Genomic DNA, 20194 nt, shown 5'->3' with positions numbered 1-20194 from the left:
AAAAAGGATAAAACAAATTAAAAATGAAGAGCGACGCCATACATTAACATGTAATTAAAACTATATACAGATACAACATAAGCAGAAGAGAGTTTACAGTAGAAACAGCATGTTAACATTAACAGGCTTTACTGGACGTCTGAGCAAATATAAGATAACAGTATACAGCCAGAGATATTTAGAAAGACACAATAACATATAATAAAATGTGCATTGTCATAGTTCTGCATTTTAACTCTCTAGTATTTATTAATAATAGCAATAATAATGATATTAATAACAATATTACAACTGTCAGTCCTGTTGTCACATGCAGCAATGAAGCAGGACGCAACACTGAACGCAAAATACTGTTCAGAATATATTAACAACTGCAAAAAGGAGAAAGAAGAGAAAGATAAGAGATGAAACAAAAATATAAACAAGTGCGTTATTGTAGGTTATATGAGAGATAAATAAATATATTGAACATAAGTGGTAATAATGTGATAGAAACTTCTGTTAAAAATATTACCGAGAAAGTGAAGAGAGAGAGAGTTTACAGTCATAATGTGACATGTGAACGCTGAAGGTAAAAAGATGAAAACACCATTGTTTTATGGAATATGGTGCTGCTACCACTAACAACAACATTATTATTATTATTATTATTATTATTATTATTATTATTATTATTATTATTATTATTATGTAGAATTAACTTCTGTCGTCTGTTTTTTTTTTTAATAATGTTAATGCTCTTTATTATTAATGTGTTGTGTTACATTATAATTTGTTTATTAGTATATTAAATGTTGAGGAAATATGAAATTAATTAAGTTTGCGATACAATTGACTTCTAGAAAAAGTGTTTGAACCACCAGAGATGCCACGTCCTCTCTGTCTCTCTCTCTATGTCTCTCTCTATGTCTCTATGTCTCTCTCTCTGGTTATTCCCTGTTGAAGTTTACGCCCTCTTTCTGTTCTCATCGTGTCGCAGCTTCTTTTCTCCGTCTAAAGGTATTTATTGTGACTTTATTGTGTTTGTATTGTGACAGTTTTCCCTATTTGACTCTTGAATGACTCTTTGTTCATCTTGTTAGTTTAGTTCCAGTAGAAACAGCAGAAATCTGTAGTTCAGAACTCTACTAACAGTCAACACAAATCAACACGGTGGAAGTTTTCCTTCATTTTAGTGTCACTGTTCAAAGTGTCCAATAACAGCTGACAGTACTGAGTCAGTGTTCACAGATCAATAACTTCCAACATTTGTCTTCTTTGTGGAGAAAAACAACAGGCTGCTCTGTCTGTATTAGTGACAGCTTCAAGTTCAAATAACTTTATTTGTTATTTACAAGGAGAAACACAGAGAACATGTGGGTCACATGCTGAGTAAAAACAGAGTTACAGTCCATAACAAGTACTAAAAACAGGTAAAAATGTCTTAATCTGCAACATAGAGACTGGGTGTGGCAGTGGTGGAGGAAGGGGTTAAATCTGGCCGGAGCTTTCAGACTCTGTGTGACGCTGATAGATGTGTGATGTAACTCCTTTCCTCTGACTTTAATGAACAGCTGTGGCTGTCACACAGCAGCAGCATCCATACCAGTGTCTCCAGACTGGGAGACAGCGGTAACTTCATCAACTGTTTAAATCCTCTGATGTGTGTTGAAAGCTTACGATAGAATTATTAACTTAAAGGTTTTTCTGTACAGAAAACAGGTTGATGTTCTCACCAACGTCTCTCTAAACTGTCCTCTGACTGCAACCAGCGAAAGGCTCATCTGAGTCTCCTTCAGTTATTACAGTTCACTCACAGCAAGAAGCTCAGAGAGGCTCTGCACACTGTTCTGCCCTGAGTTTGGCCTGTCAGGCTCCAGACAGGCTGCCCTCCTTATTACTGGAGGTTGTTGGGGCTGCAGCCTGAAAGGAAGCCTGCAGACACTACTCAGGGCTGAAAATGATCCAACTTTCTCTGTGTGACTGTAAAAAAATATTTTTAATCTATAAGTTTCCTTCAATAAGCTGAATAAGAGCCTCATATCAAATCTTTCTCATTGTTTAACAGTCTGACTCCCATCAGCAAAGCTTCTTTGGCAGGTCTCTCGTACTCTGACCGTCACCTGGAAAACACAAAGTATTGATTAGCACAAATACTTAGTGTCATTATATTTAGATGGATTATTAGATCACATGTTGGTTGTATGAAGGGTGGAGGATATTAGAAACAGCTGTGTGTGTTTGTCATGTAACTGAGAGGAATGAAGAGAAATAATGTGTTGTTGTGTTTGTGTGAAGGTGTTTCTCTGCTATGGATCAGTGTGAGGACAGAGAGGAGGGAGTCCCTCCCTCTAAAAGCTCTCTGTGTGGGGAACATGACAGCCAGACCAAAGCTCAGAGGTGAGATGAGGATCTCTAACTGTCCATCACTGTTCTCCACCATCATTATTCACACTCAAAGCTCTGTGTGTGTTGTGTTGAAGAACAAAGAAGCAGCACAGACCTGAACCTGGACCCAGACCTGAACCTGGACCTGGACTCAGACCCGGACCAGGACTCGGATCTGAACCTGGACCTGAACCTGGACCTGGACCTGGACCCAGTTGTTTGTCCTTCAGGAGCGACCGGTCAAAGGATGCTGTTGTTACTTTCAAACAAGATCCTTTATCTGATAAAAAGTATGTTGTTGTCAATATTAAAACTATAAATTGTGCAGTATGTTAATCACAGGAAATGTAACTGAATATGTGACCTTTAATAAATGTATCATTGCTGTTTTTGGATCAGGATCCATCAGAGACCAGAATCTCCTGGATCTCCATCCAGCTGTGTGTCCTTCAGGAGCGACGAGTCAAAGGATCTTATTATTGACTTTAAAGGACGACGTCCTGCTGGTCAGAAGTAAGCTGTCAGTCAAACGTCTGTGATTCATGTCTGAATGTATGTTGTGACTGTTGAACACACTGTTTCTGGGGCTTCACTTATCAAAGCCTGTGATCCAGTTCAAACCAACAAGAACATGTGAGCTGATCAAACGTACTCGTTCAGACTAATTTACAGACAGACGAGCCCCCAGATTGCCACATATGGTCAACACCTCCCTCTGAAAGGAGCTTTAATGTAGAGTTACTGTTTATGGACTAAAGCTGCAAAGCAGAAAAATAAAGACGAAGGACGTAATGAGGTTCAGATACTGTAGCGTCCAGGAGGTGTGTGGGAAAGCTTCCCAGCATGCACCAGGGCAACAGGTTTATGGACATAAGTTTCATTTTATGTAGATTCACTGGTCACTTTATTAGGAACACCAGTTCAACCTAATGCAACAACTTTATGATCAATTCTACTTTATGTTTATTATTGAGCTCGCAGTGCTGCTGGTGAACTGGACTGTATTATATTGATTAGTGTTCCTAATATTTTGTCCACCTCATTAACATACATGAAGGAACAAAATCAGTTAAACCAAACAGCTTTTTTTACATTTCTATAATCCACAGTGACAGATCAATAAATAAAGATACAGTTTGGGGTCAGGTGATCAACTCATTCACTTCACATGATGATCAATAACAGAACAGACACTGGGAACAGCACCACTTTAACTGAGGTCATTGATTATAAATTAACTTTTAATTGTTGCACTTTTAAACAGCAGAACAGATAATAAACCTCAGTAATGTAAAGTATATTAGAAACCTTAGTAGTCTTAGTTAAATCAATTAAAATGATTGGTATATTAACACAACAGTTGATCATTAATGCAGATTGATTACAGTTGAATGTCATGAACAGTGATCAGTGATGCAGAGAAACAAGATAAAAACAAGGCATTAATGGATTTATTTCACTGTGAAAGACATGATGAGTTTTTATTGCCAATAAAAACAGGTTTACAGTCTGTCGTCTACATGCTGACAGTAGAGTTGCTTTATGTTGCTGTAATCAGTGTTAGCAAAGCTTACAATAACTTAAGCTGTCTGTCCACCGCTTTGACTACAACCTGGAGGATCTTTGATGCGTCGTCCTCAAACTGCAGCACGTCTTGCACTCGCTGGCTGAACTGAACCCAGACTTATTCTATCGCTCTGCTTGGGGCCGGAGCTTCTGGCATGTTGGAGGTTCAGGGCTCTCAGGGGCCTCTCTAGGACTAGTAAAGCTTTACCACTGCAGGGCTCATCTGGGTCTCTGTTCACATCCAAACATCACTTGAGGGACCTTCAGCTTGTGATCGTCTCTGTGTGGAGACATAATGGGCTCTATTTTTCACAGGCTCAGGGCCAGCTGGTCCAAACAGTCTTTATGCAGTTTTCCTGAGGAGCAAGTCTTCTTTTTGTGTGTCTGTGCAAAAAAATCTTCTGACGAGGCGACAGGATCGATCAGGATCTACGGTGATTAATGTTCTGCATTTTCTAAACATCAGACTGGAAAACTGTTGCTCACAGATTCCGAGTTTAACAAGAAATTGTTTAAAGTACCGCAGCGGTCCTCAGGATGCGTCCTGAGCTCCATCAGATCTGTCCAAACATTTTTATTAAATAAAAGTTCAGTTTAGAGAATCAAAATATTTCTTCTGTCATGCCAGGAGGATCATTACAGTGAGCTTTCAGTTTTACCACTTACAGTAAAGTAAATATTAGCAGTAATCAGTTCTGCGTGTGGACGTGTGTCCATATAATCAGTGTGTAAAATAGCCAAACAAACAGAGTAGACCTACATCAACATCTTATATGCTGTGAACAAATAAAACATGTTGGTGAAAACATTTTAAAACAGGTTTAAACACAGTCCTGCTTACTTTACACAGCGTGGGCACCTTCATTCATCATTTATATATTTGGACAAACTGATAGAACTTGTGCACTTTTCAAACACTAACCAGCTAATTTCCAAACCCAGTGTTGGATGTTTATTTATAGATATTGAAAGCATATATGAGGACTTTCAAATATGCAGATGAGGATAAGAACTGTGGAGTTTAAATGTATTAATTATTCTGTATGAATTGTTTGCACCGGTTTTCCAGCAGCTGCAGCACATGAGAACACATCAGCTTTATTTTCATTCTACCACTGTCAGCATGTTTGGACTGATGTATATTAATATTTGAGGAGTCCTGAAGGTGTATTTTGGAGCTTCAGCTGCTTCACAGAACTCTTCTCTAGTGAACTCTTCTCTCTCACTCAGCCTCTCTCACCGTTTCACCTGCTGCTGTGTTTAAAGGTGATGAGAGGAGCTCATGTGATTGGTCATTATTGAAGCCCACCTGACTCCACCTGCATATACTGCATTCCTCCACTATTCATGTATTCAGTCTCTCCTCCATGTTACGCCTGGCTGAGCTCAGAGTGAGCCAGTGCTGATGGTCGGAGAAATTGTAAAAATGTTTTGGTCACATGCCACACGCCAGGAATTAAGACCTGGATCTGGATCTGGATCTGCGCCCTGTTTCAGGAAAATAGAGCCCAATTTGAGCTCATTCTTCATGATTCCTCCACAGAGTGGACCAGGAGAGCTCAGAGGTTCCCAGTGGTCAGTCTGCCCAGCAGCATCAAACACACCTGGACTCCATATTTATGGTTTGTACATGTACAACAACTACTTTTACATCTATTCTGTTCACAATCATCTCCAGGCTGCACTTTGTAGACCAGTGGATTGTCAGTCTGTCCAACATGGATCTGATGTTTGCTTCATGTTTTCAGTTTGATTGTGTCATTCATATAGTATTCTGTTCCAGCTGCTGGAGGAGAACATTGTCACTTTTGTGAAGAACGAGCTGAAGAAGATGCAGAAGGTTCTGAGTCCAAATTACCCAGAATGCTTAGAGAGTCAGAGGGAGGATGAGGAGGTGTTGGACAGTAAGGAGGAAGAGCAGAGGAGGAGCAGCAGAGACGCATTTCTGAAGATCACACTGCACTTCCTGAGGAGAATGAAGCAGGAGGAGCTGGCTGACCGTCTGCAGAGCGGTAAGAGGATTTCTATAAAGATTTAACATGATGGATAAATGAGACATTTACTGACGTCTCAGGAGATGGAGGGAAATATGTTTATGTACTCATTCTTTTAGTCCAGTCAATTTAATTGTAAAGCACAAGATCACTGTAGGAACAATTGAAAGTGTTTTATAGAGTGATAAAACAGTAAAACAGTAAAAATGAGGTTAGATACAGGCAGACATTACACACACACACGTTCACACACATACAGTCTAGTTAAAAGCTAAACAAAACAAACCACAAATCATCTGCAGACTGTTTCATACTTCTGGAGCGTCAGCAATAAATAATCTGTCACCTGATGGAATGAACTCTGGGAAAGAAGAAGACTGTCCTGGTTACCTGAGAGCTCTGCCTGGCTGATAAAATGGAAGCATGTCAGATACTTTATATATTCAGGGGCCATTTAGTGCTTTATAGACCAGTTCTATAATGGTCAGGTAGCCAGTGAAGCAGCTCTTTGGTTCTAGTCAAGATACAGACAGCTGCATTTTGGATAAACTGGAGGTATTGAAGGGATTCAGCAGGACGAGCAGTAAAACAGACGTTACAGTAATCTAGTCTGCTGGTGACAAAGACATGGACAAGAATCTCTGAATCTGCCTGAAAGATAAAACTACAGATTCTCAGGATATTTCTGAGATGGTGGAAAGATGTTTTGGTGATTTTACTAATGTATGAGTCAAGATTTAGATCAGCATCAATAATAACTCTGAGGTTGTTGATTTGGTCAGTGATGGTAAATGACTTGGACTCCAAGTAGGTGCGGACCTGCTGCCTCTGTGCTCTCACACCAAACACTGATTTATGTTTGTATCTGTTCAGCTGCAGGAAGCTTTTTGACATTCAGAGATCAATATCTTTCCAGCAGTTGATCAGTAAATCTAATAGGTTAATGTTATCCAGAGACAGTGAGATGTACAGTTGGGTATCATCTGCATAACTATGATAACTGATCTTGTGTTTTCTGATGACAGAGCCAAGTGGACTCCATACAGCATGTCAAATCTGTTAGAGCTGAATTTACCCAGAGAAACTGTGACAGTCCAGTGACAGATTTGAACCATGGTGGTAGAGTGTCGGACAGGCCAACCTAGCTCTCGAGTCTTTTAATAAAATGTTAAGGTCGACAGTATTGAAAGCGGAGCACAGATCAAGCTTAACCAGCACAAAAAGATGTTTTGCATCAGTGATAAGAGTCATTAATAATCTTGACGAGAGCTGTTTCAGTGCTGTGAAGATGCTGGAAGCCAGAAGATAAACAACCTTCTCGATTATGTTACTAATGTTTAAAATGGGTCAATAGTTGCTTAAAATAGCAGGGTCAAGATTTTTGTGTTGTAATAGGTCTAATAACAGAGGTCTTTAATGAATGAAGAAACATTCAGTCTGGAGCGAACAGTTAACAATGGTAAGTATATCATCTGCTAGGTGGCAAAAAACAGATTTAAAAAGGTTGCAGGAAGAGATTCAAGGGGAGATGTGGATGATTTGATTTGGCTCATAGCATCAACAAGCTCCCTGGAGCCCACCATGGAGAAATGTTTGAAGGTGGTCTTAACTAAAGATCTTCTGAAGTCTTTGGGGAAATGAAACACTGAAATATTTGCTTCATACTTCATTCATTGATCTTATTTCTTGTGTGTTCATTCAGGGACTCCTGCTGGCAGGTGTCAACGTAAACTCAAGTCTAACCTGAAGAAGAGGTTCCAGTGTGTGTTTGGGGGGATTGCTAAAGCAGGAAACCCAACCCTTCTGAATCAGATCTACACAGAGCTCTACATCACAGAGGGAGGGACTGCAGAGGTCAATGATGAACATGAGGTCAGACAGATTGAAACAGCAACCAGGAAACCAGTCAGACCAGAAACAACAATCAGACAAGAAGACATCTTTAAAGCCTCACCTGGAATAGATGAACCAATCAGAACAGTGATGACAAAGGGAGTGGCCGGCATTGGGAAAACAGTCTTAACACAGAAGTTCACTCTGGACTGGGCTGAAGACAAAGCCAACCAGGACATACACTTCACATTTCCATTCACTTTCAGAGAGCTGAATGTGCTGAAAGAGAAAAAGTACAGCTTGGTGGAACTTGTTCATCACTTCTTTACTGAAACCAAAGAAGCAGGAATCTGCAGGTTTGAAGAGTTCCAGGTTGTGTTCATCTTTGACGGTCTGGATGAGTGTCGACTTCCTCTGGACTTCCACAACAATGAGATCCTGACTGATGTTACAGAGTCCACCTCAGTGGATGTGCTGCTGACAAACCTCATCAGGGGGAAACTGCTTCCCTCTGCTCGCCTCTGGATAACCACACGACCTGCAGCAACCAATCAGATCCCTTCTGAGTGTGTCGGCATGGTGACAGAGGTCAGAGGGTTCACTGACCCACAGAAGGAGGAGTACTTCAGGAAGAGATTCAGAGATGAGGAGCAGGCCAGCACAATCATCTCCCACATCAAGACACCAAGAAGCATCCACATCATGTGCCACATGCCAGTCTTCTGCTGGATCACTGCTACAGTTCTGGAGGATGTGTTGAAAAGCATAAAGAGAAGAGAGCTGCCCAAGACCCTGACTGAGATGTACATCCACTTCCTGGTGGTTCAGTCCAAACTGAAGAACTTCAAGTATGATGGGGGAGCTGAGACAGATCCACACTGGAGTCCAGACAGCAGGAAGATGATTGAGTCTCTGGGAAAACTGGCTTTTGAGCAGCTGCAGAAAGGCAACCTGATCTTCTATGAATCAGACCTGACAGAGTGTGGCATCAATATCAGAGCAGCCTCAGTGTACTCAGGAGTGTTCACACAGATCTTTAAAGAGGAGAGAGGGCTGTACCAGGACAAGGTGTTCTGCTTCGTCCATCTGAGTGTTCAGGAGTTTCTGGCTGCTCTTCATGTCCATCTGACATTCATCAACTCTGGAGTCAATCTGCTGGCAGAGGAACAAACAACATCCCAGAAGTCTGAAACAAGAGAAGACAAATCTGCAGAGAAACATCTCTACCAGAGTGCTGTGGACAAGGCCTTAAAGAGTCCAAATGGACACCTGGACTTGTTCCTCCGCTTCCTCCTGGGTCTTTCACTGCAGACCAATCAGACTCTCCTACGAGGTCTTCTGACACAGAGAGGAAGTAGCTCACAGACCAATCAGGAAACAGTTGAGTACATCAAGAAAAAGATCAGTGAGAATCTGTCTGCTGAGAGAAGCATCAATCTGTTCCACTGTCTGAATGAACTGAATGATCATTCTCTGGTGGAGCAGATCCAGCGGTACCTGAGATCAGGTCTCTTCACAAAGAAACTGTCTCCTGCTCAGTGGTCAGCTCTTGCCTTCACCTTACTGTCATCAGAAAAAGATCTGAACATGTTTGACCTGAAGAAATACTCTGCTTCAGAGGAGGTTCTTCTGAGGCTGCTGCCAGTGGTCAAAGCCTCCAACAAAGCTCTGTAAGTGCACAAATAGTTATTTATTGATTTATTGATTGATTTATTGCAAAGATATTCAGACAGATTTTTTTCTGATGATGATTTATTAAATATTTTTTCCAAATGTATTATACAGACTGAATGGCTGTAACCTCTCAGAGAGAAGCTATGCAGCCCTGTCCTCAGTTCTCAGCTCCCAGTCCTCTAGTCTGAGAGAGCTTGACATGAGTAACAACAACCTGCAGAAATTAGAAGTTCTGTCTGCTGGACTGGAGAGTCCACACTGCAGACTGGAAACTCTCAGGTAAGCTCATGTTTGTCTCAACTGGTTTGAGATATTTCTTTAAACTATAAACACCGTACAGTTTAAACTGCCTCTCTCATGTCAGTATTTCAGAATCTCCTCTTCATCAGGATTTTAAATTTCACAGTGTAGAAAATCTGACATGTTTCTCAACTTTAGGTTCATGTGCTGTCACACAGATATCATCCTTGATATATATAAAGAGGCTCATCATGTTTTGATACCATGTTATTTATGTTACCAAATTACTGTTTATTCCGATTAATTGATTATTAACTGTCACATCTCCGACTGGTTTAGAACAGAACACCAAAGATAGTGTTATATCATCGAAGTTTAGCCTTATTTTAACACAAATGTTATTTGTCTTGTTGTTCATTATTCACTTTCCAGACTGACTGACTGTAACCTCTCAAAGAGAAGTCTTGAAGTTCTGTCCTCAGTTCTCAGGTCCCAGTCCTCTAGTCTGAGAGAGCTTGACCTGAGTAACAACAACCTGCAGGAATTAGAACTGCTGTCTGCTGGACTGGAGAGTCCACACTGCACACTGAAAACTCTCAGGTCAGGATTCATCAACCTGTTCAACTGATCACCATTTAAACTGTGATTTATATGAGTAGACACCTGGACATTTTCTCTACTCAAATTATCTTCAGACCAGTTGTGTGTTTAGACCCTGTGAATAACTTTCTTTAAACATATTTTCATTAGTTTTGTTCTGTCTCTGCTGTTGGAACCTGAAATAGCAGAGAGGAGTTTTAAGATTCATAAACTGAATGAAGAACTGTGTAACTGGCCCAAAGTAAAATACATACAGTTAGCCAGTGAACAGTTTTTGATGATCATAATTTTTACTCGCCATGGTGTATGACAGTTCACCCCAGCTGTGGTTATCCATCATTTAATTCTTGTTTTGTTTCAAACAACCTTAAAACTCTGGATGTTACTGAAACTGAGTGAGGGAGTCAGAAATGTTTCCTTACTGTTAGTTTTTACTTTTATTTCCACAACATTCAGACCGTATATACCACATTAGTTGGGATTCCTGTTCTGTATTCGACTGTGAGCATCTGAGACGGAGTCATTTATCTCTGTGACATGTTGGATGTTTGATGTTCTTACAAACTGTAGTCAGTCTGTCACCTGCAGCCCTTCATCTAATCAGCTCACTGTGGCTGTTTCTACTTTTTCTATTCTTTTATTTAGACCTGTTCTTATGCAGTGAAGACTTATCAGTAGGCGTGTGCCCAAATACAAATACATTATTTGGCAAAGCACAAATAGTGGGTTTTTTACAAATGTTTTTTTCATACAGATATTTCAAAAAGTATTTGTTTTCGGGAAGAAAGAAAGAAAAAGTGAAAAACCATACTAGTTTATTCATGAATACTTATTGTAACACTTTAATTTTCTAAAATTAAAAGCGTAATAAAAACAAAAACAGGATTTTTAAGCCTCTTTCCACTTTTATTCAAATACAAATACAAATAATTTTGCTGCCTCAACAAATACAAATACAAATACAAATACTGGGCTCTCCACATATCCCTAGTTAGCAGTTGCCAACATCATGTTTACTAAGGTTACAGGAGACTGTAGCTACTTCATAATAAGAGCCTTACAGCTGTGGACCATTTGAATTGTTAAGTAGTGACTGGAAGTGTTAAGTGTTGTTTTGTGTCTGCAGGCTGTCAGGATGTCTGATCACAGAGGAGGGCTGTGCTTCTCTGGCCTCAGCTCTGAGCTCCAACCCCTCCCATCTGAGAGAGCTTGACCTGAGCTACAATCATCCAGGAGCCTCAGGAGAGAAGCTACTGTCTGCTGGACTGAAGGATCCACACTGGAGACTGGACACTCTCAGGTATGGACAGACATGTGGACACTCTCATGTATAGACAGACAGGTGGACACTCTCATTTATAGACAGACAGGTGGACACTCTCAGGTATGGACAGACATGTGGACACTCTCATGTATAGACAGACAGGTGGACACTCTCAGGTACGGACAGACAGGTGGACACTCTCAGGTATGGACAGACAGGTGGACACTCTCATGTATAGACAGACAGGTGGACACTCTCAGGTATAGACAGACAGGTAGAAACTCTCAGGTGAGGACAGACAGGTGGACACTCTCATTTATAGACAGACAGGTGGACACTCTCAGGTATAGACAGACAGGTGGACACTCTCAGGTGAGGACAGACAGGTGGACACTCTCAGGTACGACCAGACAGGTGGAGACTCCCATGTATAGACAGACATTATACATAATTAAATGTATTCACAGATATTGTTTTATTTGTGGAGTTTGTTTGTGTATTTGCAGATCTGTTTTATATTTGCAAAATATTTTTGTGAGTTTACAAATCTGTTTATGTATTTGTGGAAAGTGTTTATATTTACAGATTACACATTTACACACAGATTGTTGATCTGTTCACACAAATCATGAAACAAATCTCTCTCCATAATGACGGTAAGCTGATTTTTCAGTCTTATTGTTATTTCTGCCTGTTTGCTGAGGTCTTATCTGCTGCTAACTCCAGTATGACAGCTACATCACAGGCTCATAATCCTCTGTTTTATTCATTTCTACTGTAGTTCGTTTTCTTAATGATCTCAATCCCTTTATTATATTTGTGAAAACTAATAAAGGACGATTTCACTGCTTGTTTCCATCCAGACCACATTAGACCAGGTCCAGATCACATTAGACCAGGTCCAGATCACACTACACCAGGTCCAGACCACATTAGACCAGGTCCAGACCACATTAGACCAGGTCCAGATCACACTACACCAGGTCCAGACCACATTAGACCAGGTCTAGATCACATTAGACCAGGTCCAGATCACATTAGACCAGTTCCAGACCACATTAGACCAGGTCCAGACCACATCAGACCAGGTCCAGATCACATTAGACCAGGTCAAACCACATTAGACCAAGTCCAGATCACATCAGACCAGGTCCAGACCACATTAGACCAGGTCCAGATCACATTAGACCAGGTCCAGACCACATTAGACCAGGTCCAGACCACATTAGACCAGTTCCAGACCACATTAGACCGGGTCCAGATCAGAGATCACTATACTTAGACCTGTCAGATCTGGACTAGATTAACACAGAGACTCCAGAGACTCATTAAAACACAGTTTCAGATTTGTGAAACCTTTATTCTACATTCTTCAGAGGTAGGTCGACAGCAGTTACTTATATCCCTCAACAGATGTTTAGATTTCTTAACAGAGAAATAAATTATTGTTTGAGATTAAACTTGGTAGATATTTGTGTGTTTTTCTGAGTATGTTTTACTTTTTTTAACTTGTACTATTTAAGTATATTTACTTTGTAATTGAAACAGAAATAATACTCCACCTAGACAATAACAACAGGCTACATCTTGGTTTCAATATTTACAACAACTTGTTGTAACTTTTTTTTTTTCTTAATTTCAAACTGCAACTTAAAAGTATAAAGTAATAATTTATCCTCTGGAACAATGTGCCGTTGCAGGAACTGGAATAAATTGTGTAAATTTAGTTTGAGAAGAACTTGGTTGTGCCTGGTACATGGCATACACTGTAAACAAACCTGATCCATTAAATCTGTATTGTCACTGTGTTTTCTATAACGAGTAGAAAGGAAATAATAAATCCTAAATTGTTAGTGGCAGATGTAAAAAGGGAGAGAAGAAGGAAGAACATAAAGAGTGAAGGAAAGGCAGTGAGAAATAATAGCAACAGACAAGTAAACAGGAAAAGCAGAGAATTGTAGGGAAAAATAAAAGAAATTCGAAGGAAAAGGGAAATAAAAAGGGAAAAGTAGAACGACAGATAAAGAACAATAGAGACAGGATGGAAGCTGTGCATAAGAATATGAGAAACGCAGGAATATGGAAGAGAGGAGATAGAAAGAAGGAGGAAAAACAAGGAAAAAAGTAAAAGATAGAAAAATAAAAAGTAAGATAACAACAACAGGTTCAACAGGTAAAGGGTTAATAATAATGATGATAATAATAATAATAATAATAATAATAATAATAATAATAATAATAATAATAATAATAATAATGTAGTTATTTCTTTATATAGAATTTTAAAACAAATGTTACAAAGTGCTTCACAAAGCAATAAAAAGTTAAGACAATAAAATAACTAGTGTCGACTCAGGCAGAACAAAAGGGACGTGATACACACTGGCTAATGACTAGGGTGCTGTGCAGCTCTACAGTATTAACTCTCTGAATAATGAGGTCATGAGGATCATGTCTGCAGGCAGGTCAAAGGTCAGGTGAACAGAGAAAGTAGGAACACAATAAGGACAACCGGTGGGCAGGAGGAGAATAGCAGCGTCTGAAATGATGGAAAATGTTGGTGAACAGTCAGTCAAATGTAGAAAACTGTAACAAAGTACTGAAAGAAAGCTCTTTATAGAAATGTCTTCATATATACGTCTAGATATATGTATATATATATAGAGATATAGATACACACAGGCCTCGGTAAAGGCTTTGGCAAAGTGAGGAGACTAACATTGGCAGAAGCAGTGAGAGACGTCGACGTTGGCCAGTTAGAGGAAAGATGACAGAACAACAGTAAGAGTTTGAAGAGTAAATGAAGCAGTTGACCAATCTATGAAGATGTTTTGATTGTTTTTAAAAAGGTAAAAATAACTTTTCTACTTTTGTTTTGAAGTGAGAAAGAGGAAACCTTCATGGCAGTTTGTTTTTATAGATCATAACTTTGTGGGAAGTGGCGTCGCCTCTTTCAGCCTCTTTCTTTTTTACGCAACGATTATAAATGAGACCCTGCTTATAGTGATCAGTTCGACCAATTTGATCCATTTTCTTGTTTGCACGTTGCAGCTAAATGTAGCAGGCAGCTGTCGTTTACATGATTTTATTATTTGAAGTTTTGCACTCAGCAGTTTATCTTTGCAATCATTTTTATTTTATATGAAGTATTGATTTGATCCTTTGTCTCAGAGCTGCTTTGGTTTCCTGTTGACTGAACTAAAGGAACATAAATCTCACTCAGCTTGATATTGATACTAAATGTTTACATTTGATTCACTGTCACTTTTTTTCTTTGAGAAAAACATCAGTCTAGAACCTAATCTATCAATGTATTGATGGAGAATTGATTGAGAATCAAGACAGACAGGTGGACACTCTCAGGTGAGGACAGACAGGTGGACACTCTCAAGTGAGGACAGACAGGTGGACACTCTCAGGTACAGACAGCCAGGTAGACACTCTCAGGTGAGGACAGACAGGTAGACACTCTCAAGTGAGGACAGACAGGTGGACACTCTCGGGTACAGACAGACAGGTAGACACTCTCAGGTGAGGACAGACAGGTAGACACTCTCAGGTGAGGACAGACAGGTGGACACTCTCAAGTGAGGACAGACAGGTGGACACTCTCGGGTACAGACAGACAGATAGACACTCTCAGGTGAGGACAGACAGGTAGACACTCTCAGGTGTGGACAGACAGGTGGACACTCTCAGGTACACACAGACAGGTGGACACTCTCAGGTGAGGACAGACAAGTGGACACTCTCAGGTGAGGACAGACAGGTGGACACTCTCAGGTATGGATAGACAGGTAGACACTCTCAGGTGAGGACAGACAGGTGGACGCTCTCAGGTACAGACAGACAGGTGGACACTCTCAGGTGAGGACAGACAGGTAGACACTCTCAGGTACAGACAGACAGGTGGACGCTCTCAGGTGAGGACAGACAAGTGGACACTCTCAGGTGAGGACAGACAGGTGGACACTCTCAGGTGAGGATAGACAGGTAGACACTCTCAGGTGAGGACAGACAGGTGGACGCTCTCAGGTACAGACAGACAGGTGGACACTCTGAGGTGAGGACAGACAGGTGGACACTCTCAGGTGAGGACAGACAGGTGGACACTCTCAGGTGAGGACAGACAGGTGGACACTCTGAGGTGAGGACAGACAGGTGGACACTCTGAGGTGAGGACAGACAGGTGGACACTCTCAGGTGAGGACAGACAGGTGGACACTCTCAGGTGAGGACAGACAGGTGGACACTCTGAGGTGAGGATAGACAGGTAGACACTCTCAGGTGAGGACAGACAGGTGGACACTCTCAGGTGAGGACAGACAGGTGGACACTCTGAGGTGAGGATAGACAGGTAGACACTCTCAGGTGAGGACAGACAGGTGGACACTCTGAGGTGAGGACAGACAGGTGGACACTCTCAGGTGAGGACAGACAGGTGGACACTCTCAGGTGAGGACAGACAGGTGGACACTCTGAGGTGAGGATAGACAGGTAGACACTCTCAGGTGAGGACAGACAGGTGGACGCTCTCAGGTACAGACAGACAGGTGGACACTCTCAGGTGAGGACAGACAGGTGGACACTCTGAGGTGAGGACAGACAGGTGGACACTCTCAGGTACAGACAGACAGGTGGACACTCTCAGGTACAGACAGACAGGTAGACACTCTCAGGTGAGGACAGACAGGTGGACACTCTCAGGTGTGGACAGACAGGTGGACACTCTCAGGTGAGGACAGACAGGTGGACACTCTCAGATGAGGACAGACAGGTGGACACTCTCAGGTGAGGACAGACAGGTGGACACTCTCAGGTGAGGACAAACAGGTGGACAGTAAATCAGCTCAAACTCTTGAGACTGCAGCTGATTGTCAGCTGTAACCATCATGCAGGAATGTTCCACCTGTGTGAGAGGAAATAACTTGTCAGTCGTCCAAAGATTGTTGAGGAAAGACAAACAGAAACAGGCGGTTTATCATTTTCATGTTAGTGTGAATCAGTTTAAACAGTCCTGTCATCTGTTCACAATACAAACTGCTGAGTCTGACAAGAAAAAGTCTCATTGTTGACATGATTTGACTTTGAGACGCCTGTTTCTGATTGGCTGAATGTAGCTGCTGTCGATAGTCGTGGTGCAATGTGATGTGATGGACGGTTGTGTTGCCTAGCAACAGCAAAGCAGCTCAGTGTGATGAGGATCAGAGCTGCTTTTTCTAGAGTGATGTCATGTCCATGTTTGCATGCTGAAAGAGAACGTGCTGCTCTGACCCCCCTCCTCCTTTCAGGCTGCAGCCTGCTGGAGTCCGATACTTGACACCAGGTCTGAGGAAGTGTAAGTGTGTTTTTCATTTCATTCATCAAAACAAAGCTCATTCACATCCTACTGAGGATGAAGATGATGTCATCATCGATCAATAACTGCAGCTGTATTGTGTCTCGTTCTCTCCATCAGATTTCTGTCAACTCACACTGGATCCAAACACAGTAAACAGAAACCTCAAACTGTCTGACAACAACAGGAAGGTGACATGTGTGAAGGAGGATCAGCCATATCCTGATCATCCAGACAGATTTGATGACTGGAAACAGCTGCTGTGTAGAAATGATCTGACTGGTCGCTGTTACTGGGAGGTCGAGTGGAGAGGAAGAGTTAATATATCAGTGAGTTACAGAGGAATCAGCAGGAAAGGAAACAGTGAAGACTGTCAGTTTGGATTTAATGATCAGTCCTGGAGTCTGACCTGTTCTGATGGTGGTTACTCTGTCTGGCACAATATGAGAAAAACATCCATCTCCTCCTCCTCCTCCTCCTCCTCCTCCTCCTCCTCCTCCTCCTCCTCCTCTGTCTCTAACAGAGTAGCAGTGTATGTGGACTGTCCTGCTGGCACTCTGTCCTTCTACAGAGTCTCCTCTGACACACTGATCCGCCTCCACACCTTCAACACCACATTCACTCAGCCTCTGTGTGCTGGGTTTGCAGTCTGGTGGTCTGGTTCCTCAGTGTCTCTGTGTGGTCTGGAGGAGGAAGAGTCTCCTCCTGTTAGAGAAACTTTCTCACTGCTGACCAGATAGTTCAGTCTGTACAGGATCACACACAGCTGATGGTATTTAGTACCAACATGATCTCTCACTGCTTGTAAATGTAAACATGGTTTCCACATGATTGACAGTTTGTTTGTAAAATGAATCAAATGATAAACTGAGTCCAGTTGTTGTTGTTTTCTGTTGTTAGTGTATTAGAAAGGCTTGAACTGTAATGGGATAATGGGAATGGGATCTTCACAATGTTTAGTTGTAGTTCTTCTAGTAGTTTCATAGTAACTGTGTTACCTGATTCCTTCACTTATTTAGAGATCACATGACAAATGATGGTCAGAACAACAGGCCTCCTATTGGCTGGTTAAATGAACACCTCTAATGGTGAAGGCTGAGGCTCAGCAGCTGGAGTGTGGCTGCTTTTATGCTGCGTTCATATCATATTGGAATGATGCTAATTATGAGATTCTGACTTGTAAATAGAATTCAGGTCAACATTCAAGTGGTAATTATGAAGTGGAAAAGCTGAAAGCTCTGATATTTACTGGATATGGTGGATTATTGTCAATAACAGTATTTTTGAGCCTCATTCCACCAACTTTGTAATCATGCAGCCGTCTTGATTTGTTGTGTGACATGAACGCTGGCCAGTTGTAAACATGGGAATCTTTCCCGCCTCTCAGCAGTCGTAGTGAAGCGTCCAGCTGGACAGAAACACGACTCCACATGAATCATAATGTATAATTGAATAACTTGTAAGCTGCTGGTTTGTGATGAAACAGCTGCTGCAGGTTGAAGAAACGTGTTTCCTGCTGTAATAAAGACTCGGAGTCCTGCATCTCTGCAGTTTGTGTTGTGATACTTGCAGCTCCACGTTGTTGTGGAGGAATATTGTGATTATTATGTAATAATGTGTAATATGTTACGGCCTGGTTATTAAAGTGAAGAGAAAACGTTTAGTAAGTGTGAAACATGAAATTCAAACTTTAAACACATCTGGAGACTCAGACTTTATTGGTCTGAAGCAGCTGAACTTTCTCTCTGCCCAGGAAATAATCAAAGGAATTCAAATATTTGAGTCAACAAGACAAAACTGAATCTGTCCAACAGTCGTACAGAAGCTCAGAAATATTAACTGCTTTTCCAAACCGCTGTCAAGGAAAATTAAACTTTTAAACGTCTTAAAACCCAAAACGGCCCCAAAATAAACAAGAAAAGCAACAATATGTTTGTATTTATAAAAATTCATTTGTTTTAAATACTTCATATATTTTTCAGCAATAAAGAAAATATAAAGAATTTCTAAATTAAAAAAATACCCAAAAGATTTAAAAGTTTCCCAAAATGTCCCTTAACTTTCCCCTTTCACAGCAAATACAGAAAATGACATTTCAACAGGTAAATATGTGCATTTTAGAAACATTCCTGAACAATGTTTACACACAAAAAACATCCATCAAACATCAATCAGATATATATATATATAGATATAGATATAGATACACACAGGCCTCGGTAAAGGCTTTGGCAAAGTGAGGAGACTAACGTTGGCAGAAACAGTGAGAGACGTCGACGTTGGCCAGTTAGAGGAAAGATGTCAGAACAACAGTAAGAGTTTGAAGAGTAAATGAAGCAGTTGACCAATCTATGAAGATGTTTTGATTGTTTTTAAAAAGGTAAAAATAATAATAATATATTATATGTGTTGTTGTATTGTGGGTATTTCTAAAATCCTGGCTACAGCCCTGAATATATACACCAGAATAATGTATTACAAACAAACAATGGAGCAAAATGAATACGTAACCATGGAAACAATCCAAAAGAAGGATCCGGTTGGATGCATGGACAGGTGTTTACTCCTGAGAGAGACAGTCACAATATATTCAGTTTAAAATGTGTAAAAGAAGAGTAAGATCTGTTGAGAAATGTGTTGAGCGGATCACAGACATCTGAGTGTGCAGCTTGTTCTGCTCTGTGATATTTACTGACAAAGATCTCAAACATTGCTCAGTGAATTAATGGAGCATCATGCTGCTGTCAGGGTGGATGTTCTCTCTCTGTTTGGGTCTGTTCAGGTCCAACACAGTCTGGATCAGGTCTAATTATCCTCAGCTCTGTTTCACATCAGGACTCTTTATTTTTAACATTCATTGATGCATGTTGGCTTCAGGAAGGTTCTCCATGGGTCAGTCTCAGACCTCCAGACTGATAAATGTTTTCCATCCTTACAAGAAGAAAAAACTGCAGAAAACACTGAAAACTGTTTTTACTTAAAAAGAATCAAATGTAAAGATTTGGAATATATTTGCACAAAGAATCATTTTCCAGCATCTTCAGTCTGTTCTGTTATATATAAATTATTAGTCACCTGCTGCCACTCAGAGTTAAACTGACTTGTAATTGACATGAAACACAGCTGTAAATTCCTCCACATGTGCATCACGAGGCCATCTAGTGGACTGATAGTAGAACAACAGCAGCTGATTGCAGCTTTCATGGAAATCAAATGAATTGAACAGACAGACAAACATCCTGATATTAAAATACAAAGAGAGACAGACAAACACTGTGAAGGTATTTCAACAATATTTCCAACATCTGGAGGCTGACA

The 20194-nt window shown here is 40.8% G+C and overlaps 2 protein-coding genes across 3 annotated transcripts in view; both read left to right on the top strand.

The window, feature by feature from the left end:
• The first annotated feature begins 935 nt into the window (after positions 1-935).
• The window catches only part of LOC137170774 (NLR family CARD domain-containing protein 3-like), a 46038-nt gene continuing 26779 nt past the window's right edge, over positions 936-20194 (top strand). The window contains exon 1 of the mRNA XM_067574350.1: positions 936-999. The gene's annotated coding sequence lies outside the window, so the exon portion shown is untranslated. The remainder of the gene's footprint in view (positions 1000-20194) is intronic.
• On the top strand, positions 945-18418 carry LOC137170773 (NLR family CARD domain-containing protein 3-like). Of its 2 annotated transcripts, XM_067574346.1 has the most exons (12): positions 945-1611; positions 2278-2379; positions 2463-2657; positions 2767-2880; positions 5477-5555; positions 5717-5945; positions 7630-9430; positions 9546-9713; positions 10107-10274; positions 11401-11574; positions 16830-16876; positions 16997-18418. In XM_067574346.1, exons 2-12 carry the CDS (start codon positions 2291-2293, stop codon positions 17614-17616), a joined length of 3684 nt encoding a protein of 1227 aa, XP_067430447.1. In that variant the 5' UTR covers positions 945-1611; positions 2278-2290; the 3' UTR covers positions 17617-18418. The 2 variants fall into 2 exon arrangements, with proteins under 2 accessions (XP_067430447.1, XP_067430448.1); XM_067574347.1 differs by lacking the exon at positions 10107-10274.

Source organism: Thunnus thynnus, chromosome 19, assembly GCF_963924715.1.
Source record: "Thunnus thynnus chromosome 19, fThuThy2.1, whole genome shotgun sequence".
Taxonomy (NCBI): Eukaryota; Metazoa; Chordata; class Actinopteri; order Scombriformes; family Scombridae; genus Thunnus; species Thunnus thynnus.
This window is presented reverse-complemented; position numbering and strand designations above follow the sequence as displayed.

Excerpts from the sequence above, each read along its gene's own strand:
- LOC137170773 (XM_067574346.1), top strand. The coding sequence starts at position 2,291 with ATGGATCAGTGTGAGGACAGAGAGGAGGGAGTCCCTCCCTCTAAAAGC. Across the intron at positions 9,431-9,545 it reads AAAGCCTCCAACAAAGCTCT|ACTGAATGGCTGTAACCTCT; the intron begins GTAAGTGCACAA and ends TGTATTATACAG. Across the intron at positions 16,877-16,996 it reads GACACCAGGTCTGAGGAAGT|ATTTCTGTCAACTCACACTG; the intron begins GTAAGTGTGTTT and ends TCTCTCCATCAG.